This window comes from Protopterus annectens, chromosome 5.part0, assembly GCF_019279795.1.
Source record: "Protopterus annectens isolate FY-2018-M chromosome 5.part0, PAN1.0, whole genome shotgun sequence".
Lineage (NCBI taxonomy): Eukaryota > Metazoa > Chordata > Ceratodontiformes > Protopteridae > Protopterus > Protopterus annectens.
Genome location: NC_056735.1, coordinates 35284369 through 35311114, shown reverse-complemented (window position 1 = coordinate 35311114; position 26746 = coordinate 35284369). Strand labels below are relative to the sequence as shown.

Below are 26746 nucleotides of genomic sequence, written 5' to 3'. Positions count from 1 at the left end.
TTTCTCTTTTCTGCAACAGTTTCTTCCTTTAGTTGTAGAGTTTGTTTATGGCAGGGGACCACCAGATTGGCTTCCTTTTTTTGGAGTAGAGCATCTTGGTTCTATTTGGGATGGTACAATTCATGCACGAGTGGATGTGCTCTTACAGTGTTTTAGTGTAGGATTCAGCAGTCAAACTCTCAGTTCCCATCTGGATGGGTGTCATGAAGTTTGTCACTTCTGATTTGAGCAGCATGAAGTTGGCTTTAGAGAAGTTTTTTATGGAGGTTTCCTTACTGGGGTGTGGGATGTGGATGTTAACGGTGATTAGCTTATGGTCAAACTTGACCAAGGGGGTGACCATAGATGTGGAGCATCGATTTTTCATGTTGGTAATGACCAGGTCTAGGATATTGGAGCCCCTGGTGGGACTATGGATTAGTTGATCCAGGGCGTTGGAATTTATGAATTCCAAGAACCATTGGGCAAGGTGTTTGTACACGAGTAGTTTTCCCAGTTAATGGCAGAGTAGTTGAAATCACCCAGTATTAGGGTGTTTGGTTGTATTTTAATATTTTCCAGTATGTTTAGAAAGGTGTAGTGAGAATCTTGGGGATTGTGGGGGATCTGTAGCAAGCTACAATTTGGATTGCAGTCTTACCTAGTGTTAGTTGCACCTGGAGAATTTCAGATGCATTGTGTTTGGCAACTAGCCTGGTGGTGTGGATATCCTTAGTGAATATGGACACTCCTCCACCTTTAGTGTTTCAGTCCTGGTTTGGTGGCCGAAAAGTGTCGTAAGAGTTGTAGCCTGGTATTGCAGGGGTGCTCTGTGGAGCCTTGAAACAGGTCTCGGTTACTGCACAGATATCGATGTTCTCCATTTTTAGGAGTGGCTTGAGAGAGTGCATTTTGAGGTTTACACTTCTAGCATTACCTTCAGCATTTGCATGCATGTACCTGTTACAGTGGTGGTTTTGTCCTTTGAACTTTGCATAAAAAAGTCACTACAGGGGTGGCAAGAGCCTTAGCCAGTAACCTGAATCCCAGGGGCGACAGGTGCAGACCATCTCTGGCAAAGCATCATGGTCTGTCTATCATGTCTTCCCAGGCAGACAGATACTGGGTCTCCTTTAAATGACACCAGAAGCATAGCCAATTGTTGAAGTCAATCATTTTGTCCTTGTATTGTGGTATCATTCTGGGCAAAGGCATGATGCTACTCAGGGCTAGGGTCATACCTGCCTGGGCCACATGATTAGAGAGCTCTTCCTTGTCTCTCTTCATGTAGTCCAGGGAGGAACGTCTCAAGTCATTCACTCCAACATGGACAATGACAAAGTCATATTTGTACTTGTTGTGGAGTGACTTGAGTGCATGCGTTATGTGGTGGATCCTGGCCCCCGACAGGCAGCTGACTGTAATTTTCTCCTTGTTCAGCCTGGTGAGTGGGACATCAGTGTCCCTGACTATAGAGTCACCTATGACTAAAATGTTAGGTACGTTGTCTTGCCTTAGGGACTGTTGCTGTGTGGCACACTGATGATGTGAGCTATGTGACACTTTGGTTGTGATTGGTGTTTGTGTACATTTCAGCTTCGGAGGTCCTTGTTGTTTGTGCAGGTTACAGTTAAGGGCCTCCACATATGTGAATTTAATGTTGCTATGTGTGGGTGTTGGTGGTGGGTTTAGAAGGGCTATGTGTTGCTTGAGGTGTAGTGCAGGTGTTAACCTTCTCCTCTTGACTGTCTAGCACAATCTTGGGTGGAGAGAGCTTTGCTTCCAGTTTGGCTATGTAAGTGCATCTCTCACAGGTTGTAGTGTTGGGTGGTAGGAGGAGAAGGTTGTCTGTGTACACGAGGCAATTTCTGCATTGCCCCAGTATGTCCAGATTCACCAGGTGGACAGGAGAAATCACCAGAAGCTGACCCTTGGACATGCCTGGTTTGGTGCTTTTTTTTTTGTAAAGTACAGGAGCTGTTTTCCCTTGCCTTAGCAAGGTACTTTGCAATTATAGGCTGTTTAGTGCCTACAATTAATTTCTCCTTACTAACAAGAAGCGTTGAGTGCTTGTATCAGTTTAAGGCTTCCTAGTGCTTTCCAGCAGGTATTAGAGCAAGTGCTTAATATATTTCAAGGAGTGAACTTCACACCCTCCACACTGCAAACTTTCTGCTTGGTTTGTTTTAAACTTTGTAACTATACTACATTGCCACGTGACTTGAACAGTCTGCTAATTTTGTTTTAAAAATATGTTAATAGCATGAAAAGGGATAGGCTTATAATGCAAAGTATCCCGGTGCTCTGGGATGTGCTGTCACTACCTTTTCAGAACAGCTCTAGTGTGAATGAATTCAGAACCCAGTTAGATATTTACTTTGGAAAGAAAATGCAAACATGCATCAATGACCTTCTAGTTTTTAGATGACCAAAAATTCCAAGCTTAATCATTCATTATGTGATCATAAACCTTTAAGCCTCACATTAGGTTCATCATGAGGTTGTGTGATATCCAGGGTAAATGGGCACATTTTTTGAGCTAATGCATCACTCATTGCCCTGAAAGATTCTGTGAATTATTTGCATTTAGCAGAAGGATTACCTTCCTACCTTTACATCACATGACCTGTATTCTGAAGGCAGAGTGAACACAAGCTGGGCTCTTCTCTTTCCTTTGAGTGTCAAGTTGTTTAATGCTGTAGCAATATCCGAGATGCCTACTGGCTTTTAACTTTTTAGGTTTAAAATGGAATGGGCCATCCATGAGCTGTGATGTACATGCATTTTTGTTTAGAAATGATCTTATTAGAAGAGAATATTGTGACGTAGTCATACAAATCTTCATTCTTCTACAAAAAAAACTAATTTAGGCATCTGTTAATATTTACCTGCTATGGAATTATCATGAAATGGAATTAAAGTAATATGAAAGGAGTTTTACCACCCTTTCACAAGCATACATTTGAGCATCCTGTATAGGTACGTAAGTGTGTATGGGGTTCAAATTGTGCTTTTTATGGTGAACACTTGATGAAATGATGAGTCTTAGGATTGAAGGATACATAAGACAACAGTATTTATATTTTAATTAAAATAATACTGTACTTTCCTTAACCCTGATCTTTAGCTACTATTTTCCTAGAAGTCTTGTGCACTCTGGTGGTCCACAGCCTTCAGTACCCTCCAGTACTGGTCTACAGTCAAAGGAAAAGCATACCAAGAAAGTGGACAAGAAAGAATCAACCACAGCAGGCCTGCCAGACTTTTTGTCTACAGTCACTGTTTTCTTTTACAACATAACAGAAGCTGAAAAGAAGAAATTGACTAGATATTTAATCACGTATCCTTTTATGAGATGTTCTTAAGTAGTGTTTTAGTTTTGTGTTGCTGAACTGTAAACGTCCACAACTTGATATAGTTTAGACATTTTATAAAGTATACTAGAGAAATATGGTACCATACATAGGACTGTATTGTTCCATTTTTTAGCGTACAGCATAGCTTTTCAGTATTGTATGAGAGTTTTGTTACATGTGGAACATTATGACCTCTACAACTTTCACCAGAGAAACACAGCACAGCACATCAATACACAATTTTTATAAATAGGCAATACAGTAAGAAGTTGTAATGGAAAACTCTGTCAGTCAAAGAATAGCAAAAGGTATCTTTAACTCAGAAAATGTAATTTGTATCTCATACACTGTAAGCCAGGCATGAGTGTTCCTAACACAAATAACAAAGACTTGTCATTTTGTGGTTGGATAAATTGTTATTGATTTTTACCAAAGTCTTCAAGTACAAGTATACAAAATGTAGCCCAGGATGTTCTTCGTGTTTCACTGTTGCAGTCATTACACTTGGGGTTATCCTGCTGGCAGGCTACCCACAGTCGGCCTGAATTCCAAAGTCCTGGTCTGGCGTCTGTTGCTGTCGCCTCTTCCCTGACGTCAGGCGCCAGGGGTATAAAAGATGCAGCCGACACCATTTTCTTCAGTCTTTCTTGCCACGCGGTGCCCGAAGCAAAAGCAGTTCGCAAGTGTCGGTCGGCCGACTCCTGAGATTTTCGAAATTGAATTTCAGATCCGAAGTCTTTAATAAAGCTAAGTACCCCGTTGGGGAAACTTTTTCTTGCTCCAGACCGATGTCAGTAAAAGTTAACAATTGTATTTCTTGTGGGAAGCAAATACCTCATAAGGATTTTCATTCTTACTGTATCCCTTGCCTAGGCCCTGACCACAACGTTGCTAGTTGTCGGTTTTGTGCTAGATTCAACCAACGCACTATTAAGCGTCGGTTCGATTTTGCTTTACATTACTTTGGCCGAAGGTTTAACTATATAATGCCATCGGAACAACCTATGACCGGAATTCATAAAAAAGGCAAGGACAAAGAAAAGGACAGGCATCCGAGGTCCAAAACTGACAAAGCCTCTTCTAGGCCAGTCGCCGGTTCTCAGTGAGGCACTTTCACAGCTCCTGACACCCGCTACCTCAGAGCCACAGGCTGCCTCCGACTCCCACGTGGAGACAACTAGGCCTCTGGAAACTCAAGGTATTGGGCCTATGGAAACTATTCCCGCAGATGGGTCTGGAGCCGCTGAGCAGGCATTGGCTTCTGAGGGTGTTTTCAGACCTACACAGCTTACTGTCAAGACCACTTCAGCAGCCAAGGCAAAGTCTAAAACACCTTTAAAGACAAAGAAACAAGTACAGCATTCTCCTGGACAGTCACCCAGGCCAAAGAAACAAATGCTTAAAATGGCCGAGGACCTAATTACTTTGATCAGGGGTTCCCATCCCCCTCCTGATTAAAGGCCTAGGCAAGACGCTGATTATGACTCCTCTGACCAGATTTCTATTTCCTCTGATTCCTCTTCAGAACAGGGATATTCTCTTCCTCCCTATGAGGACTCTGAAGCTGAAGAATCTATCCCTTCAGCCTCTCCTCCTGAGGATTACTCTTTTGGGGAAACCCTGCACACCATGAGGGAGCATTTCCATTGGGAGAGCCAGGATTATTCAGAATCCAAGAAAAGGCTCAGAGACTTTCTTTTACTCCCTCAGCACATGCCCCTAGCTCTCCCCCCTGTACTAAATATTGTTGATGTATTTTCTGAATCCAGTTTCTCTCCTGATTCTTTACCCCCTGCACCAGTTAAGCCAGATAGGTACTACAGGGTCCCAGATTCTCATAAATGTCTTTATAAAATCCCTGCTGCTGACCCAGAAACAATTTCTCAGGGTCCCAAAGAGGTCATGGCTTCCACTGCAAAAAATCCTGTTCCTTCTGATAGGGATTCTAGAGCAATGGACGATGAGGGAAAAAGTTTACACCTCTGCTAGTTAGCTGTAAAGGCTTTAAACTGCCAGTTTCACATGCTGAAATATCAACAATACCTAATGTCTTTGCTAAAACAGAAAATGCTTACAAGCTCAGAATGTCCTGAAAATAAGGAAATGCAGGATTTATTGCATGCAGCTGAACAAGTGGGAAAGAATACTTTGCAATGTGGTTTTGATTCATTAGAGGCTTCTTGCAGAGCTGCAGTCACAGGTTCTGTCATTCGAATGCATGCTTGGTTAAAAGAACAAAGTTTACCTGATCATGTTAAAGCAAAATTATTGGATGCTCCATTACAGCATGATACTTTGTTTGGTGTTAAGGCAGAAGAGGTGTTAAAGAAAATGGAGGATAAAGCAAAATCAATGCAGACAGTAAAGGATTTCTTACAGGTTCAGCCACCCAGATTTAGCAGGAACTGGCCTTCAACAAATCGGTCCTTTCCAGTGTCAGACAGGCCACAAAGAGGCAGATACAGACACCCAAGAGGCAGATCTCAGCCCCAAGGCTCATACAGACCTAAACAATGGGGTGCTTCAGCCCCCAAAGCCAGAGAAGACAAATCACAACCTTATAGGAAACGGTCCCAATGACTTTCCTCTACCAATGCCAAGCACTTACCTTTTGGCAGCACACTTAGGGGGAAAAGTAGCACTTTTCTCACAAAATTGGCACATGATCACCCAGAACAAATGGGTACTGAATATTGTTTCTCAGGGTTACAGGTTCCACTTTCACACCCTTCCAAGGCCAAAATATGCCAGAACTGTCACACAATCAATGGGCAGAGGCACAAAAACAAATTTCTGCTCTCATGGACATGAGGGCTATTCAAAAAGTACCACAGCAAGAGCAGGGGCAAGGATTTTACTCAAGACTTTTCTTGGTACCCAGAAAGGACAAAGCTTGGAGACCAATACTGGACCTGTCTACTCTAAATACTTTCCTGGACATTCCAAAATTCAAAATGTTGACACTGCAGCAACTTCTACCCATGCTGGGCAAGAAGACTTAGCTAGTTACTTTGGACCTCAAAGAGGCATACCTGCATGTCCCAATCAAACAATCTTGCAGAAGATACCTCAAATTCATAGCTGGCTCAGTGCATTACCAATTCTCTGCACTGCCCTTTGGCTTATCTACTGCGCCCAGGGTCTTCACAAAATGCCTGGCACCAGTAATTGCATTTTGCAGACAAAAAGGAATTCAAATATATCCTTACTTGGACGACTGCCTTATTCAAGCAGAGAGTAAGGACATTCTACTAAAGCATCTGGCGTTTGTAAAAAAGTTACTAATTTGCCTAGGGTACACAGTAAATGAAAAGAAATCAAGACTAGTGCCCTCTCAAGAAATAATATTCCTGGGTGCAAGCTTAAATACAACTGCCCAGATGGCTTATCTCACGCCAGACAAACAAGGGCAACTGACTCATTACTTTCAAATGATGGCAACAAAGACCCAGCTACCTGCAAGAAATATTCTGCAGGCTTTGGGCTTCATGGCATCCTGCATCCTGCTAATTCCATATGCAAGACTGCATATGAGGAAGCTACAGTGTTATCTAAAAAGTGTTTGGACTCAACATTGCCATAGCCTGGAAACAATAAAAGTGAATGTTCATTGTGTCTTGCAACCTGTGGAGTTCTGGATCGGAATCGGGATTTGGCTATCGATAGCCGTTCTGATTAATGGATCGAGCTCCCCCCCCTCCTCCCCCCCCCCTTCCCCCCTGCTAACCCTCTCAGCCCTCCCACTCTCTTGCAGCTCTTGTGAAGGCTGGATCTTTGCTCCTCTTTTTTTAATTCAAAAAAAGGAAGGAAAATTTTTTTTTTTCATTTAAATCTTTTTTTGTTGTTTGTTATGTTGTTGTTATGTTTGTTCTGTCTATCTTGTTTGTTGTTTTTATTTTTCCTAATACTTTTATTTGTGAGTGTGTGAGGTGTTTTTATTTTGTTCTAGTTGTTTTTTTTTTTTTGCTAAAAAAAAAAAAAGAAATAGCTTTCTAACCCAAAAGCCATATTTTCTAATATAATCGGCTGAGGTGGCTTCCCCCACCCTGCATGTTGCCTGCCCGGCGGGCCCGGGTGCCTTGGGCTTGGCTGTACTATCCTGCTGTGCAGCTCACCCAGGGCACTAACAAGAAACAGGCTGGGTAAGCTGGTCCTGGTCGGGACTTCCTACCCTTCTATTCAGCTTCGCCTCCGCTACCTACTCCTGTGGCTCTGCTCTGGCCTGTGCTGGTTGCCCACTCACCCCCCTGCCTCCGACTGGACACCAAACTCCTCCTCCCCTGTGTGGGGGGACAGGGGAGGCAGGAGGGGAAAGGGAGGGGAAAGCAGCGGGGAAAGACCGGGACCCGGGCCGGCCCGCCCCAGCGAGCGCTTCTCCCCTCCCCTCTTCTTTCTCTCCTCCTCCTCTCCCTCGTCTCCTTCTCCATTCCCCCCGCCGAGGAGGAGGGAGGAATCCGAGTCGAGGGGCGGGGGTCATTGAGGAGGCATTCCAGGCCTGAGCCCTTGGTGGCTACATTTTATCTCACCCTGTTAGTTCTGGATGATGAGAGACGGACGGATGATCTGAGGTTCACCACCAGGCATGCGCAAGTCTCTGCCAGGCCCCTCCTCGGCCTCTCACCTTTTTTTTTTCCTTTGCTCGCTTCTCCAACCCGCCCAACCCCGTTGGGGCGCCGCAGAGCCGAGAAGCCGAGCAGCCGGGGGTCGCCGGGGTGAGTAGTTGGTGGCCGGGATCCCACCTTGTGCCGGATCCTCGTCGGATCACGACCTCTCCGACGTCTCTGGTCTTGGTCGGCGAGGATTCAGTGTTCCTTCGCTCCATCCAGCTCGGAGTCGCACACTGGTCGGTCTCCGACGGCGCGGGTCTCCGCCTCCTCTCGATCGGATCCGGAGAGAGAGGGGGCCCGGTTGATCCATTGGAGAGCTCTCTCAGCATTCTGGATTGTGGTGGAAGGCTCTCTGTTGAAACATCGACCCTCTCTCCTCCCGACTCCTCTCCCCTCTCCTCCCTGCCTCCCCTCTCTCTGGGCAGGCTTCCTTCCATCACGGCCAAAGGGACAGCCCTGCTTTGCGTCCACCGATGTCAGTTCCAGGATGTTTGTTGCAGGATGGCCGAGGCCTCCTCCTCCCTCCCCCCTCCCCGCAGCAAGCATAAGTGCAAAAGACTCACTCGTCTGAGTCCTGAACCGAGGACCGGGGACTTGGAGGGGAAGGAAGGCTCCCAAGATCACCCTGAGGTAAGCTGGCTCAACACAGATATATAGACAATATAATTTGCGATAATTACCAGAGATTTGAGAGCCTTTGCTCGCTAACTTCGGAGAGAGACAGTCAACTTCGTTTGCGGGGCTTCGCTAATTCAGAGGCTTCAAGCTACCAATTGATCCTGATCCACTGGGCCACTAGGCTCCATCCATGGCACTCAGCAGATGTTTCCGTTTGAGCATGCGAGTCCTGCAATGGTGCTGCAATGTGCTGTTAGTGCAATCCTCCTTCTATCCCTCCCTCTCCACCATCCTCCCGCTAAAGAAAAACTTTGGTGGAGAGCGCGTGGCTATGGTGGCTCAACTTCCGCCCTCACAGGCCGGCCCTCTCCCCCCTCGACCCCATCGCCCGCGATGACCGCCTGCGCGTGGGGGGGCATTGGGGAGGCAGGACAGGCATACCGAGGCAGGCACGTGGAAGACCTCCCTACACTGCAGCCCTCAGCGTTCGAGAGATGGCTATTTGCTATTGGCGTTGCTAGGCACTTCAGAGCTTCCTCCCTCGATTGCAGGAACAATCGGACAATCACCGACAACATGTCAGTGGTCTATAAAAACAAACAACAGGGGATATCCTCTTTTATCCCCTTGAAGCCGCCATGAGAATGAGGCGTCCTCCACCAGCGCTTTCTGATTGCAGCGCACATTCCGGGAGGGACAACATCCTAGCGGACAAGCTTCAGACGACTCCCTTACCCCCCCCGAGTGGATCAAGCCCCAGCCAGCCAGAAGGAGTTAGCTGGAGCCATTCCAGCTCCATTTCTCTACTTATGCTTTCTTTCAAGTCTAAAGTTTGATGGATGATTTCTGCAGCCACTTGGGCTTTTCTCTCATCTCTTACCAACCACTACTCACAAGCTAGACCTGCTTTGAGAGGGAGAGCATCTGTCCCATGAAGACAGTACATGAACATTCCTCTACTTCAGATTTAGTGTTGTCACCACCACGTTCCATCTGAGTAGAGTAGGTTCATTTTTGCAACCATCCCCTTCCCCCCCTGACCTTCTTTTGGATCTATTAGTTTTTAGATATCCTTTGTTGGATATATATGGAGGCCTCAGATGGAACGTTATGGTGAGTACATAACTTCTAATTACTCATTCCCTTCCTGCAACAAGAGTTTCGATGGTGGGCACTGGCCTGTCACCACAACAAGGGACAGCCTTTCACTTTACCCACAGCCAGGCAGACACTAACAACAGATGCTTCGGATTTTGCCTGGGGAGCACACATGGCGGGAAAATGTATACAGGGCACGTGGCCCGCAGACCAAATGCATCTTCATATCAATCAAAAAGAGATGCTAGCTGTACAGAATGCCCTGACAGCCTTCAAGGATCTACTACATCCAGGACAACTATTGCTAAAGATGGGCAATACTGCAGCCATGTGGTACATAAACAAGCAAGGGGGGCACACATTCCTACCTCCTCTGCAGGCAAGCCATGACTTTGTGGAACACAGCACTAGCCTATCAAGCACATCTGCAGGCACAATTCCTTCCAGGAAAGAAAAATACTCTGGCAGACGAACTAAGCATAAACCTCATGGACCCTCATGAGTGGAAACAAGATCCACAATGATGACAAAGAAATGGGGATGCCCAGACACAGATCTATTTGCCTCCCCTCACAACTGCCAATTACAGAGATTCTGCACAAGGACGTATCACTCACAAGCATGGAAGGTGGATGCTCTATCATTCAGCTCGAAAACCCTAACAGTTTATGCCTTTCCTACCACTGCCTCTCCTTCCCAAGGTACTCCTAAAACTCAGACAAGAGAAGCCAAAAATGATTCTGATTGCCCCAGACTGGCCACACCAGCACTGTTACCCGATCTAAAGAGCTTGTCTCAAGGGCCAGCCTGGACTTTGCCACAAATTCCTCATCTTCTGACCCAACAAAACAATCAGGTCCTGCACAGCCAACTCAAAACCTTAAATCTGGCAGCATGGCGAATACTATATCCACTCAGAACACACCTCTCTCCAAAGCAGTTATGGATGTCATTTTGGAAGCCAGGAGGCCCAACACCAGGAAATCTTATGCAGAAAAATGGAAGAGATTCTGTGCTTGGAACCAGGCACAAGGACTTGAACCCCTTGTTCCAAATATTCCTCAGATTTTACAGTACCTAACTGAGATGCTGAACAAGAGCCTATCTTTCTCATCAATTAAGATCCATGCCTCTGCCATTTCAGCTCATTACAATTCGGAACCCCCTATTTTCTCTCATCCATTGCTAAGACAGTACCTCAGAGGGGCAAAAAACATAAGACCCCCAAGAAGAGCACTGATACCTACATGGGACCTCAACTTTGTCTTGGAAAAGCTCACACTGCCTCCTTTTGAGCCAGCCAATACAGCTGAGATAAAATTCTTATCATGGAAAACTGCTCTGCTCCTAGCAATAACTTCAGCAAGAAGAGTCGCAGAGTTACAGGCATTAATGGCAGTGGAACCTTTTATCATTTTTCATCCGGACAGCGTTTCTCTAAGGACAAACCCAACATTTATGCCAAAGGTAGTATCCAGTGTGGCTCTTAACCAAACCATTCATTTGCCAACTTTTTATCCAAATCCCCAGAATAAAGGGGAGAGACTTCTGCACTCTTTGGACATACACAGGCAGCTGCGCTTCTACTTGGACAAAACAAAAGCTTTCAGAAAAACTGAGCAACTTTTTGTGGCATACGCTGCAGGATCACAAGGAAAGGCAATTTCAAAGCAGACTATTTCAAAATGGATAGGACACTGCATTTGTTTCTGCTATGCACAGCATGGCAAATCAGTACCTAAGAATATTAAGCCACATTCTACCAGGGCAGCAGCCATATCAGCAGCCTTTCTCAGAGGAGTACCAACCAAGGAAATTTTGGAGGCTGCAACTTGGAGTTAAGTGCACACTTTTACCAAGCACTACCACTTACCTCTTTACTCTAAATCCAGAGCAGGCTTTGCCACTGCAGTTCTGCAGGGCCTCATAGCCACTCCTAATCCTATTTAGACCCAGTCGCCCTACCTCAGCTTTGGGATTCAACCCAAGTGTAATGACTGCAACAGTGAAACACGATGAACATAGTACAGTTGTGTACCTACCATAAATGTAGATGTTCGAGTGTATTCACTGTTGCAGTCCAGATTACCCTCCCACCATCCCCCTTTCATTGCTGGGACTTATCTATACTTCTCTATTCTATACAACCTATGTGGTGTATTTGCTTGTAGAGGAAGGTAATGTTTATGTTAGTGCATACAATTTTATTTGCAAAATTTTTAGCCTACCCTTTTGAGGTCACCTGACATCTGGGGCAAGAAAAACTGAAGAAAATGGCGTCGGCTGCATCTTTTATACCCCCGGCGCACTGACATCAGGGAAAAGGTGACAGCAACCGATGCCGGACCAGGACTTTGGAATTCAGGCCGACTGCGGGTAGCCTGCCAGCAGGATAACCCCAAGTGTAATGACTGCAACAGTGAATACACTCGAACATCTACATTTATGGAAGGTACACAACTGTACTTTATCCCTGCTGTGGTAGCACTCGGCCAGCCCGAATACCAGAGTCAATGTTGTCCTCGTCGGCTGCTGTTGCATGCTGACTGATGTCAAGTCATCAGTGCTATAAAGCAAGGCAGCCAATGTCATTACATCCATCTTTCTTGCCATGGAGCCCGTAGTAGAAGCAAACACAGTTTGCAAGTGTGCTGGTCAGTCGCTACCAGAGCTTGATTTACAGCTGAAAATGTCTAAAGTTAAGTACCACGTTGGGGATCCTTTTTTCTTGCATGCACTAACCAATGTCTGAAAAAGTTAACAATTGTCTCGCCTGTGGAAAGCAGATCCCACACTGAGACTTGCATTCATACTGCGTCACTTGTTTAGGCCCAGACCACGACTTCACCATTGCCGGTTCTGTGCCCTCTTTAACGCGAGAACAATTTGCCGTAGAGCTCTTATTGTAGACAGGTATTTTCATCTTCCATCATACCGAAATGGCCTCCATCAGCCAACAATCTGTGGATATTCTGAAAAAATGCAGAGATAAAGATAGAGACAGACTACATAAGGCTACGCCTTCCGATGACTCTGCCGCGAAGCAGGTTGTCAGTTCTCCTGAATTCAGTGAGACGCTTTCACAGCCCCTGATGCCTGATTCAATATCTACACAGGCCTCTACCGAGACCCTTTTGGAGTCCGGTGTGCCGCAGAAATCCTCATCTTCCAAGCCTTTGGCTGTCTCTGCCTCGGTTGGGTCCAGAGCCGTGACACAGGCACCGGCTTCCGAGGAGGCCTCTCGCACTACCGAATCTAGACAAAAAAAAGTCTTCTCATCCGACTGCAGTTTCTCTCAGACCGATGGATACTCTTAGGCCTAGAAACAAGGCCACTCCTAGAAAATCTGCCTCTAGCCACCATCTTGCTCCTGCTCCACCTCCCCAAGCACAAATGCTTAAAATGGCAGAGGATCTCATCTCCCTTATCAGGGGTAGTCAGGCCACAACTTCTAAAAGGAAAAGACACACATCTCCAGAAATTGACAGATCAGGATTCTGAGGAATCTGATTTTGAAGAGGAACAACAACCTCTGACTGATTATGAGTATTCAGATGCAGAGGAATCCATTCCTTCTGCCTCCCCACCAGAAGACTTTTCCTTTGGGGAAACCCTTCACACCCTCAGGGAACATTTCCAGTGGGAATCTCAGGACTTACCCCAGTCTAAGAAAAGACTGAGAGAGTTTCTGGACTTTCCCCAGCACAGACCCCTGGCCTTCCCCCGTATTATAGAAGTGGTAGATGATTTTTTCCATGAATCCAGCTTAGCCCCTGATGTCCTCTGTCCTGCTCCCAGTAAACCTGACAGGTATTACAGAGTACCGGATTCTCACAAATATCTGTACAGAAATCCTGCTGCAGACCCAGAGATCATTACACGGGGACCTAAAGGAGCTAAGACTAGTTCTGCCAAGAATCCCATTTCTTCTGACAAGGATTCCAGAGCTCTGGACAGATGGGGTAAAAAAGTATACACCTCTGCAACCTTAGCTATCAGAGCACTCAGCTGTCAGTTCCACGTGTTAAAATATCAACAACACACTTTAGAACTATTAAAACAAAAGGTTTCAACCTTTCCTGACTGTGCCAATTCGAAAGAGTTAGCAGATTTACTGCACTCTACTTGTCAAGTGGCCAAAAACTCATTACACTGTGGATATGATGCCCTAGAAGCCTCAAGCAAGGCAGCAGTGTCAGGATTCTGTCATTAGGAGACATGCATGGTTGAAGGAACAACCTCTTCCTGATCATGTCAAGTCTAAATTGATGCACCCCTAGATAAGGACCACTTGTTTGGAGTAAAAGCAGAAGAGGTGCTTAAAAAGGTGGAAGACAAAGCAAAATCTATGCAAACAGTAAAAGATTTATTTCAGGTTCAACCTCCCAGGTTCATCAGGAACTTTCCCTCTAAGCACTGGTCCTTTCCTGCACCTATCAGAAAGGGCCAAGGTAAGCCCCGCAGGGACAGACCACCCAGGCCCCTATCCCAGGACCAGCAGAGAACCAAACAGTAGACCACTTCTGCCCCAAAGGCAGGGAGTTCTAAGCCATTCTTCTATGACAAAAACTCTCAATGACTCCCTCTCCCTCCCGCCCTACTTTCACTCACCAAAAGCTAGGAGGAAGGCTCTCCCTCTGCAAAGAAAATTGGCTTTCTGTAACAAAGGAACAATGGGTCTTAAAGATCATTTTTTCAGGGATACAAATTCTCTTTCAACGAACTCCCATTTCCAAGAGGGTACCCAGACTTGCCTCCAAATCAGTGGGCAGAGGCATTGAAACCGGTCCAAACTCTCATATCCAAGGGGGGTAGTAGAACCTGTCCCCTCAGATCAAACACCGAAAGACAGGAACCAAAGTAAGACAAACTAGTGAAAAACAAAAAGACAGCTTGGAAACACCAAAGCAAATTCTCTCAGTTTAATGAAGCGCTTTTCGTCTTGCACATATGGCAAGACTTCATCAGAAACTGAACAAACTTCAACACAAACAATATATACACACCCTTTTTGTCACATGACACTTCTAATTAAAATCTTGTGTCTTAAAGGCACATCCACATAATTGCTACTTAAAACATTTTTTAAAAACAGATATGACTGACAATATTTTAGAACACCTCAACCCTACCCTTCCTTCAGAATTTTTATCTGTAATGATGATAAAAATATATATACAAACATACATATACTAACAATACTGTATCTCAAATTATTATGTTGACTCTCAAAGTATGGTATTACTTAGTTAACAAAGAAGTCAGAAACTTACATATCCGAGTCAAATGAAGTCATATGTCACAAATATGGACACATTTTATAAAAATGCATACACACATTAACGTTTAAGATTTCTCAACTTCAATATACTGTTTAAAGATATTGTCTCATTCAAACCCGGGTAAGACATTGCCCCAGTGCGTATTTGCCATCTTAACTCGAGTTGCTCAAGTAAAAGTGTAAGCGGGCCCCCCCCCCGACTATCATCAACAACTGAATCAATTGCTTTGAACAAAAATGTGTATATGTTGTTTGTGTTGAAGTTTGTTCAGTTTCTGATGAAGTCTTGCCATATGTGCAAGACGAAAAGCACTTCATTAAACTGAGAGAGAATTTGCTTTGGTGTTTCCAAGCTGTCTTTTTGTTTTTCACTAGTTTGTCTTACTTTGGTTCCTGTCTTTCGGAGTTTGTTATGGCTTTGGACAGTCCTTGTGGAACACCAACTATTCTTGACTTGACCCCACCACAACAGGATGGAATGGGGTATTTGACACAGTTAATAGAACAATTATCTCAACGTGTGAGCCAGTTACAGACTAGAGTGGATGCCATTCCTTCTGTTCCTGTCATTATTCAACCTTCTGCTTCTGCGTTGGTAATTGGAGGTGGTAGGCATCCCAATACTAGCTCAGTACCTTCCTATCTGAACCCACAAACCGGAAGTGTGACACCAACTGGAAGTGATGTCACACGAGCTGAACAACTGCACCAGAGGAGTAGTCCAAGTGCTGAAAGGGTGCCGAATGGCGGAGAAACCTACAGGTTCAACAGCTTCAGCATCTGGTTCAACAATTCTACCTGTTTTTTCCAACAACCAGCCAGGTAGTGTTAATCTTACTAACAATATAACAACTGACAAACGACTTAATATGAGAAGTTCTACAGGATTTAATACCATGAAAGACTTGCCAACTTTTACTCAGTGGTTGGAAACGCCAATTTCTTTATTCCAATCGCAATCCAATCAATCAACACCTTCTGAAACAGAGGACTCAGGTAACATAGTTTCATTATTGCAAGACCTTGACAAAAAACTTTTCAAATATAAAAAACTTACTTTAGAAGTTACTTACTTACGTCAATGTGTCAATGAAAACATTGTTCCTAAGGGCTTGTGAGCCCACCAATACCCTACAGGGTTAGAGCCAGGTTCATTGTTTCATAAAGAACTTATTGAGTTGTTTAACACTCAGGGACTTGTCCTGTTGAACCTGACGATAAAACGCTATAAGACTTCTATTAATATCTTACAACAAGAAGCTACTAGCTTAGATGCTGTTATTAAGGGTCATGTAAACTTTTAAAGATATGCTTTTGATTACAACAGAATTTTTGACAGTATAGACCAACAAATGATGAAATTTAGAGAAATTAAAGTAAAAACACTAGCTAGAGACCGTTAAACATATGGTGAGGGGAATTCTTACCCCCCACCCCCAAGTTCACAAGTAGCAAAATCCAGCAATTCTGCTGTGAATGTATTTTTGTGTAATACAACAAACAGAAATTAATCAACACACGGTCTATCTGTCTCAAATGATAGTAGTGCACTTCCACCAGGTGAGGGACCAATGTTACCCCCACAGACAATTGTGAATAATACATCAGCTAACGTCCAAAATGTTCAGCATCAAGCCAACCAATACAATCTGAGATCAAAGAACAAGAAATCTCATTCCAACAACTACAAAGGGAAGAATTTTAAACGCAGGAGATTATATCACCCCTTATCGTACCAGCTTCCCCGATATCTAATGCTGCAGATTTTGGACTAAGGAACATCTTTATGAATAATGATAAAGATTTTAAAATTTACAACTTTTCTGATGTTACTATAGATCAACCACTGGTGGAACTATTAGCCAAGGGGGTACACTTTTGTCCCCACAAGAAAAGCAGATTTAGTTAAAACATTAATTAACTTAAAATTATTTGTGCGTAAACTTAATTTGTCTATGCTTTTTGTTGACAATACTATGGTTCAGTCTAGTGCATTACATCCTTCAAGTGCTTTTTGTCCCCCTTTACACCCAACTTTACAATGTTTTGAACTCATTTGTGAGTTGGATTTATACACTGTTTTAGGGTTGGGTTGTAATCATAAGCAGAATAAAAGTAAGAATGTTTCACCTGTAAATGTCACTAGTGAACAACTGCATTTATTACAACTAATTCAAGAAGCCCCAGTGCGTATTATGGCCCCAGATAAGGGAGGGGGGCTTGTTGTTATGAATGTGGAGGACTATGTCAACAAAATGGACCAAATAGTCCAAAGTTCCACATATCAGTTGGTTTCACGTAATGAGTTAAATCAAGCATACAGTAAAATAAAGTCTCATTTATATGAAATGTTGTTGGAAACGGGCCTTAATAGGGGAAATGCTTGACATAATCTTGTATAATAATTTCATTTTATGTAATGATAAGTTATATGTTCAAAAGACTGGTGTATCTATGGGGTCACCCTGTGGGGCAAGTTATGCCAACTTGGTAATGGCCTCATGGGAACAAGAATTTATCTTTGGTAAACAAGAAGTGAAACAGCACGTCCAGTTCTACACACGGTTTTTGGACGATATTTTTATCATTTTTGAAGGAAATAAGGAAGCAGCTAGTGAATTAGTAGATTATTTTAACAGCACTACAGATTTCCTTTCCTTTACTTATGCATTTGAAACAACCAGGATTTCATACTTGGATGTGGATCTTGGTAAAGATACGGAAAGGAATGCATATGTAGCGAAAATTTATAGAAAGGCCACAATGTTAAGTTGTCAATCTCGCCTTCATTCTTGCTTGATGTCACTTTTACCAGCTCGAGGCAGCCCCATATCCCATGATGCAAGTGATGAGGTCCTCCTTTTACCAGCTCCTGGTAAGTGATTTGCTTCTTTGCTATTTTAGCCTTTTAACAAAAAAACCTTAATTGTTAGTTTTATATCAGTTTTAAACCTTTTCTGACAGAAAATTCTCCGTCTCCTCTTACTTTTTTAGTCAGACTTTCACCCATCCCATCCCCCCCCCCCCTGTTAGGGTGTGTGTGTGTGTTTACTAGTTATACCTTTTGGTATATTTAATTTAATTTCTTTGACTGGTGTGTGTGTCTGTGTGTTTTTACACCATGTCTAAAGAAAGGGTCTCGTGCTGTCAGAAAATGTCTCTGACAGGCGGTCACTACTGTCTGGGGCCTCTTCACCTGCAGGACTCCTGTGCTATATGTCATTCTTTCAGCCAGAGAGTCCTGCAGGAAATAAGCTGATTTTGAGGGGCCTTCTCTCTTTGGCTAAGTCGGCTCCATCCAAGACTTCTAAGTCTTCCAAGGCCCAGGCTTCTGTGTCCAAGCCTGCGGCCTCGGCTCCGACTCATTCAGAGTCGAGATCGGCTCGGCTGGAGCGATTCTGGTTTAACTAAACCTTCGGCACCGATGGCTATTGGTGCCGATTCTGAACCGACCACTTGGTGTCGGCTCTTCCGACCACCATGTGGCTCAGGCATCGTGTCGGCCGCATCGTTACTTTTTTAGCTGTGTATCGCCGGCTGGAGCCGATGCATCCTACCTGTCGGCTCCGATAAGTTGTCAGCTCCGACAGGTTCAATAGTTTCATCGGTTCGATGGCTCCTTCGAGGAAGAGGTCTAGGTCTCCTTCCTTGCGGCTTCACCTCTCCTCCAGGCTTTCTGACCATGATTTAGAGGGAGTGGTCAGTAGATTACTTAAGTCACAGGCACTGGCCCAAATGTTACATAGTCCGTCTCAACAGCTATTGGCGGATCCACACCCCATTGCAGTTCCTCCTTCAACTCTACCCCAGAGCTTGGAGTTGGAGTCTTCAGGAATGGTTACTGCTACGGCTGAGGGACAGATACCCCTTCTGTTCCTTCAGCCTCTACTCATCTCCTCTTGAGACCTTCCTTAGAGGGATTCGTGGCGGGCTTCCATGGTCTCCTCCTTCCCCTTGGAGCCTCGGCCTTGGTGAGCTCTGCTCCGACATCTGCCTCGGAGACTTCGGTGGTCCCTGGGTTCCTAGCTCTTGAACGGGTTCTCTCGGACCTTCCTGGGAGGTGATGAAGAGTGTGCTGGCCACGGGTATCAGCCAGCAGTCTGTTCCTTTAGCTCCTCCCTCTATAGTGCCTGTTGACATCTCTGCCACTTCTCTTGCTACAGGACCCAGAGATCCTCCGCCTCAGGTTTCCCCATTGGGAATATCCCCTCTTCCGAGGATTCTCCTGATGTTTCGGGAGATCCTCCTAGGAAGAGGACCTGTGAAACATGTAGACTCCCGAGTCTATCACTTCAGATACTGACTTAGATGAGTCAGAGGGATCCCCAAGATCCCCTCTGAGGATGTCTCCTTCTCAGACATCCTAGAACTCCTTAGACAGAGGGAAACTGGCCCACCAATAATCCCTCTGAGGATGAGTCAGTATACCTAGAGGCGTTTGGATCTCGGCCCTCCACCTCCTGGGTGTCTCCGCCTTCGACCCCTTATGCAGGTTATTGCCGCTGCTCCTGACTCTGTAGAGCCAGTCCCTAGGAGGCCTTCAAAATTTATTACTGCCCGTGTGATAAGCAATTCCTCACTAAGGGTGTCCCGCTGATGCCAGGGTGGGGGCGGCTGCCACTAAGAAGGAACTAGCAGATCCTTCCGTCCATCCTCCTAATAAGGACTCTAGGACCATGGATGCGGATGTTTTCCTCAGCGACCTTTGAATTACCTATGTCACTTCACCAGACTCCAGATGGAAATCATTAAGGAGCTGGGATAAGTTGTTCAGGATCCTACAGTTGCAGGGGCTCAAGAAAAAACCCTTAATTCCATTGCAAACTCCTCCATGCGGCTAATATCATATGCTGAGGTACAGGTGTGGCTCTTAGGCGCCAAGCCTGGATACAAATTCTCCCTTTGATGGGTCAGCTTTGTTTGGCCCTCAAGTGAAGGAAACTTTGACCAGGTGTGAGCAGGACAGCAAGACTCTTTCTGCGTTTTCCACCCCTTCTAGACCTTACCCCAAAGGACAGAAGGGTGGCAAGGTCAGTTTACCCCTAGAGGCAGAGGGGTAACAACAACAGACGCTCTAGAGGCAGAGGGGTCTAAAACCAGGAAACAGAGAGCCTCTCTCTGACAAGCCCTTTCAGCATCCCTGAGATGTTGCCCGGCTGTCCCTCCTTGGAGGCAGTCGGGGAAGATTATCACAGTACCCAGAAGCCTGGCACTACCTCACTCAAGACAGATGGGTACAGTCGATCATATCCAAGGGTTACATAATTCCTTTCGAGGAAAGTCCTTTCTACCCCCCAAATTCCCTTCCAGATGTACCACTTTCGGTCTAAGGGAAATTGCAGAGTTAGAAGTCTCAAAACTACTGCAAAAAGAGCCATTCAGCCAGTTACAACAGACCATTCAGAGCCGGAATCTACTCAAGGTTCTTTTGGTCCCCAAAAAGACTGGAGACCAATATTGGATCTCAGCAGACTCAACAAGTCTGTGAGGAAGACAAGATTCGAATGGTCACTCTTCAGTCAATTCTGCCCTTCTTACAGAAGGACAACTGGATGTGCTCAATAGATCTTCAGGATTATCACATCAAAATTCACAGAGGAGATTTCTCCGCGCTGGGGTCCAGTCATTTCCAGTTCAGAGCCCTGCCCTTTGGTCTCACTACAGCCCCAGAGTGTTCACCAAATGCATGGCAGTGGTCACGGCTCACCTGGACTGGCTCCTTTCAGCCACCACCAGGCATCAGCTTATTCAAGCCAGGGATTACACAATAAAGCTTTGCACTCTTTTCGGCATCTCGATCAACGTCATCCTTATCGCCCTGCCAGTCTATTACTTTCATCTTAAACACTGTTCGGATGTCAGCTACCCTTACAGATCAAAGAGTTTCAGACATTCAAAGTCATGTCAGGATCATTCTAGCCAACAAGAAAGTACAGGCCAGAATGGTTCTAAAGGTATTAGGCCTCATGGCTGCGGCCATTACTCTTCTTCCTTCTTCAGTGGATGCTGTTCACACAGTGAATGTGTCACCAGATTCTGGTGACACAGACGATCATCTTGCTTGGTGGATCACATCTCCCCAGGTTCACCAAGGCAGACACTTTGTACCCCATCCCGGTAGCCACTGTCACCACGGATGCCTCCCTGATCGGGTGGGGTCATTATCAGGGCAGGATGGTTCATGGGACGTGGCAGGTACCACCTGCACATAAATGTCCTGGAGATGAGAGCAGTGCTTTCTTTCTTCCTCCACACAGACAACATGTCTGTAGTTTGGTATATCAACAAACAGGGCGGAACCAAGTCCTACCCAGACTATGGCAATGGGCAATCTCCTCTCATCGGTTTCTGGTTATCCCTGGGAAAACCAACATTGTAGCGGACAGATTGAGCAGAGCTATTCTCATGCCTCACGAGTGGTCTCTCAAGCAATCTATAGCGGAAGAGATTTTTCTGATCTTTTGCTACTCCCAAAACAGCAAATGCCCAGACTTCTTCTCTCTCTTCCCTCTTCCAGGCCATCCCCACTTCTTTATGCCTTTCCTCCATTTCCTCTGATCCCTCAAGTTATCCAGAAAGCAACCGTTTTGAGAGCCAAATTGATTCTCATTGCTCCTTACTGGCCTCGACAAGTTTGGTTCCTGTTCCTCCATCGTCACCTTTTGGTGCAGCCGTGGCATCTGGACAGATCTTCTGATTCACCAATCCGGTCAGCTGCACGGTCTATCCCTTCTCTCAACCTCACAGCATGGTTGCTCCACTTCCTTCCTTAGCCAGGCTTCCTTTGATCTCTAACCCTGTTAGAGACATCATAGTAGCTTCTTTAAAATCCTTTACCAGGAGGATTTATGCAAGCAAATGGAAACGTTTCTCTTATTGGGCTAATGCCAAGAATATTGATCCTTTCACTGCCCCTGTTCAGGCAGTCCTGGACTTCTTAGCAGAGATTTTTCATGCAGGCTCCTCTTCTTCCACAGTCAGAGTTCAATTGGCTGCTATCTCGAACTTTCATGTCGGGATTGCAGATCACAATATTATGTCCCATAGGCTTTGTAGGGCCTTCTTGAAAGGAATTTTCCTGCTAAAGCCTCCAATCAGGAATCCTCCTCCTCAATGGGATCTAAATTTAGTGCTGACATCCTTGATTCTTCCCGAGCCAGCTGTTTCTTGCTCCCTAAAATTTCTTTCTTGGAAAACTTTATTCCTAGTAGCTATTACAACTTCCAGGAGGGTGTCTGAACTTCATGCTCTATCGGTTCGACCCCCCTATTTGGTCTTTCACAAAGACAGAGTATCATTGAGAACTAATCCGACCTTTTAATTTGAATCAATCCATTGATCTCCAAACTATTGAACAGATCCGAACAAAACTACATTATCTTGATGTCCACCGCCAACTCAGATATTATTTGGACAGAACTAAACAATTTAGAAATCTGATCAACTCTTTGTTTCCTATGCGGATAACAAGAGGCCTTCCTGTCTCTAAAGTGACCTTGTCTAGATGGCTTTCTTGGTCATCTCTGAAATTTATCTCCTCAGGGGAAAACAGCTGTGCTCAAAACCTAAAGCACATTCAACTAGGAGCTTAGCTACTTCTACAGCATTTCAAGCTAGACTTCCTTTAGACACTATTCTCCTCATACTTTTGTTTCCCATTACAAATTGGACTTGGCCTCCAGGGATAGAGCCAGTTTTGGCTCTACAGTCCTCAAGAGTCTGTTCCATTGAGCCACCCAGGATAGAGGTGCTAGATTGACAACCATGTTAGTTGTCTTCTCTCCCTCCTTCCCCAGGCCTGGACAGACCTTTTTCTGTAAGGAGTTATTATGCTGAAGACCATTGAGTCCTGGTCTTTCTTCCATCCTGTAGGCTTTCTTTCTTTCTTCCTTAGGGAAGTGTTTTATGCTTAGTGCTACTGCCCTTTGTCATCAAAGCGAGATCGCCTTGCATCATGGGATATGGGGCTGCCTCGAGCTGGTAAAAGTGACTCTCGAACCCATCAAGCAGGAGAAGACAACTAACATGGAACGTTATGGTAGGTACATAACTTCTTATTCAAATTTTTTATTACATTTTAGCAGTTGCCATCCATGGCACCAAAAGAAATCAGTGGTGAAGGGCCAACTCGTGAGAGCTGCACGTATGGTCACGTTGGACCAGGATTTCATGGATGAATGTAATAATCTGAGGTCAGTGTTTGTTAGGAGAGGTTACCCATTGGACTTTGAGTGTCTACTGGAAGAAGTAAAATATAAGAGAGAACAGGGGTTGTATAAACCCATTTTGTCCATCGGTTTACAAAGTGTTATAATAAGTGACAGAGAATTACAACAAAAAGAAGTATGGAATTTAAGTCTAATAACACCCTATAGTAGTAATGCAAGGGGAATAATGTCAATTTTGAACAAAAATTGGGAAATAATTCGGAGAGATCCTCACCTTTCTTACAAGGTCAAAAGCAAACCCCGGATTATTTACAAGAGGGGGACTAATTTAAAGGAATTATTACAACATAAAAAAACCACCCCACAGTGGAAGTGTGGCATGTACAAATGCCAAATGTGTAACTACTGTAAATACATGAGTACAGGACAAGACATTGAAGTTAAAAATATTAGTTTTAAAATCAAATTGAAGTATACTTGTCAGTCCAAGTTTGTGGTTTATTTAGCCCAGTGTCAATGTTGTGCAGCGTTTTACATAGGTAAAACGGATAGAAAGTTAAAAGAACGAGTATATGAACATCTATACAAAATAAAGACCCTTAACAGAGATAATGCACTGGCTAGACACATTATTTCCTATCCACAACATTCATTTTTGTTCAAAGCAATTGATTCAGTTGTTGATGATAGTCGGGGGGGCCCGCTTACACTTTTACTTGAGTAACTCGAGTTAAGTTGGCAAATATGCACTGGGGCAATGTTTTACCCGGGTTTGAATGAGACAATATCTTTAAACAGTATATTGAAGTTGAGAAATTTTAAACGTTAATGCGTGTATGCATTTTTATAAAATGTGTCCATATTTGTGACATCTGACTTCATTTGACTCGGATATGTAAGTTTCTGACTTTGAGAGTCAACATAATAATTTAGTATTGTTAGTATATGTATGTTTGTATATATATTTTTATCATTACAGATAAAAATTCTGAAGGAAGGGTAGGGTTGAGATGTTCTAAAATATTGTCAGTCATATCTGTTTTTAAAAAATGTTTTAAGTAGCAATTATGTGGATGTGCCTTTAAGACACAAGATTTTAATTAGAAGTGTCATGTGACAAAAAGGGTATGTATATATTGTTTGTGTTGAAGTTTGTTCAGTTTCTGATGAAGTCTTGCCATATGTGCAAGACGAAAAGCGCTTCATTAAACTGAGAGAGAATTTGCTTTGGTGTTTCCAAGCTGTCCTTTTGTTTTTCCCTCAGATCAAACAGGCAAAGGCTTTTATTCCAGACTATTCCTTGTTCCCAGAAAAGAGGGCACTTGCCGTCCCATCCTGGACCTATCCATGCTGAACATCTCCCTGGTGGTCCCCATATTCAAAATGCTAACTTTGCAGTAGCTGCTGCCTATGCCGACAAAAAATGCCTGGCTAGTGATCCTAAACCTAAAAGATGCCTACCTCCACATTCCCATAAAGGAATCCTGCAGGAAATTCCTGCACTTCAGAGCAAGCTCACAACACTTTCAGTTCTCTGCGCTACCCTTTGGCTTATCTACTGCACCCAGAGTATTCACCAGATGCTTGGCCCCAGCCATAGCATTTTTCAGACAGAGAAATATACAGATTTACCCTTATCTGGACGACTACCTCATTCAGGCAGAATGCAAAGAAAAGCTGTTCCAGGACCTGCTCTTTGTCAAAACCCTAGTAACTTCCCTAGAGTTCACCGTCAATGAGAAGAAATCAAAGCAAACACCCTCCAGAAATATAATTTTCTTGAGAGCATTGCAGGACACAACATCACAAATGGCCTTCCTATCCCCAGAAAAGCAGAGGTTCCTGCCTCTCTACTTTACCCAGCTGGCTTACAGAAGTCACCTCACCTCGAGGAAGTTCCTGCAAGCCTTGGGGTACATGGCATCTTGCATCCTTCTAATTCCTCTGGCCAGGCTTCACATGAGGAAACGTCAGTGGTATCTAAAAAACCTTTGCTGTCAGCACTTCAACCTCTAGGGACTTCTCTCCCTCTGATCCCATGTATAAGGGCTGAGTTTCTTTAGTGGGCAGTGGCCTGTGCCAAGAACAAGGGTCTTCCCTTCATCCTTCGCCCTACCGGGAAGACCATCACCACCGATGCCTTAGACATTGCTTGAGGCACTCACCTAGCAGACAGGTGCACCCAAGGCCTTTGGAATGCCCAGCATCTCCCCTTACAGATCAATCAGAAGGAAATGATGGCAATATAAAAGGCTCTTGACATCCTTCAAACTCCATCTTAGACCAGGGGTTCTCCTTGTCAAAACAGACAACACCACAGTAATGTGGTATATCAACAAACAGGGAGTGACCCAATCTTACACTCTGTGCAGGCTAGCCATGAACTTCTGGCTTTAAGCCTCCTCCATGGGGTTACACCTACCACCTGGACCTCTGTCCTACAACAACACCCTGACAGACCATCTAAGCAGAAACTTACTGGACCCCATGAATGGCAGTTCCACAGAAAAATCTTTTTGCAAGTCATTCAGGAGTGGGGAACTCTGGAGGTGGATCTCTTTGCTTCGCACATGAACCACTAGCTGAAAAAATTCTGTACCAGGGAGTATCACCACCTAGTGTGAAAGGTGGATGCCTTGACATTCCCCTGGAACTCCCTCTTTGTGTATGCATTCCCTCCTGTGCTTCTTATCCCCAAGGTACTGATCAAGATAAGGGAGGAGAGGCCAAAGGCCATCCTCATTGCTCCAGATTGTCCCAGACAGCATTGGTACCCCTTACTGCGCAGCCTGACATTACAACCTCCCAGGCAGCTTCCCCTGATCCCAGACCTCTTGACCCAGGTGGGGGGGTGCAGCACCCAGACTTGCAGACTCTCAAACTGTCAGCATGGCTAATACTTTAAAAGCAAACAAGGGGCCCCTGTTAAGCAGACAGGTGCTAGACATTATCACAGAGGCCAGAAGGCCCAGCACCAGAAAATTTTACGGAGGGAAATGGAAAAGATTCTGCTCCTGGAGCCAGTCCAGAGGGGGCAGTACCTCACAACCTTCTATCCCTCTTACTCTGGACTACCTAGTTGAGTTACTCAATAGTGGCCTCTCCTTCTCTTCTATTAAAATCTATGCCTCATCCATTTCAACTCATTTTGATACAGACCAGCCCCTCTTCTCACATCTTTTGATCAAACAATTCTTCAGAGGAGCTTCTAATATCAGACACCCCCCCCCCCAGAAGGCCACCCATGCCAGCCTGGGACCTGAAGACCTGAATTATGTTTTATAAAAACTAACTTTACCACCATTCCAACATGCTGCTTCAGCAGAATTGAGATACCTCTCCTGGAAGACTACTTTCTGACTAGCTATCACCTCAACCAGAAGGGTTTCAGAACTTCAGGCACTCATGGTTGTTGAGCCCTTCATCATTTTCCATGCAGACCGGGTATCTTTGAGGACTAACCCCTCCTTTATGCCCAAAGTGGTATCTGATGTGACCTTCAACCAGGCCATATATCTACCCACCTTCTTTCCTAACTCTCAAAACAAGGGGGAAATAATTCTGCACTCACTAGATGTACACAGACAGCTCAGATACTACCTGGACAGTACTAAACCCTTCAGAAAAACAGGCCAACTT

The 26746-nt window shown here is 44.7% G+C and overlaps 1 protein-coding gene across 2 annotated transcripts in view; it reads left to right on the top strand.

The window, feature by feature from the left end:
- The window catches only part of CHD1L (chromodomain helicase DNA binding protein 1 like), a 1563352-nt gene that overhangs the window by 1468420 nt on the left and 68186 nt on the right, over positions 1-26746 (top strand). For both annotated transcript variants that reach the window (XM_044072085.1, XM_044072086.1), the window contains exon 23: positions 3107-3319. In XM_044072085.1, coding sequence (XP_043928020.1) covers positions 3107-3319 — 213 coding nt within the window. The remainder of the gene's footprint in view (positions 1-3106; positions 3320-26746) is intronic.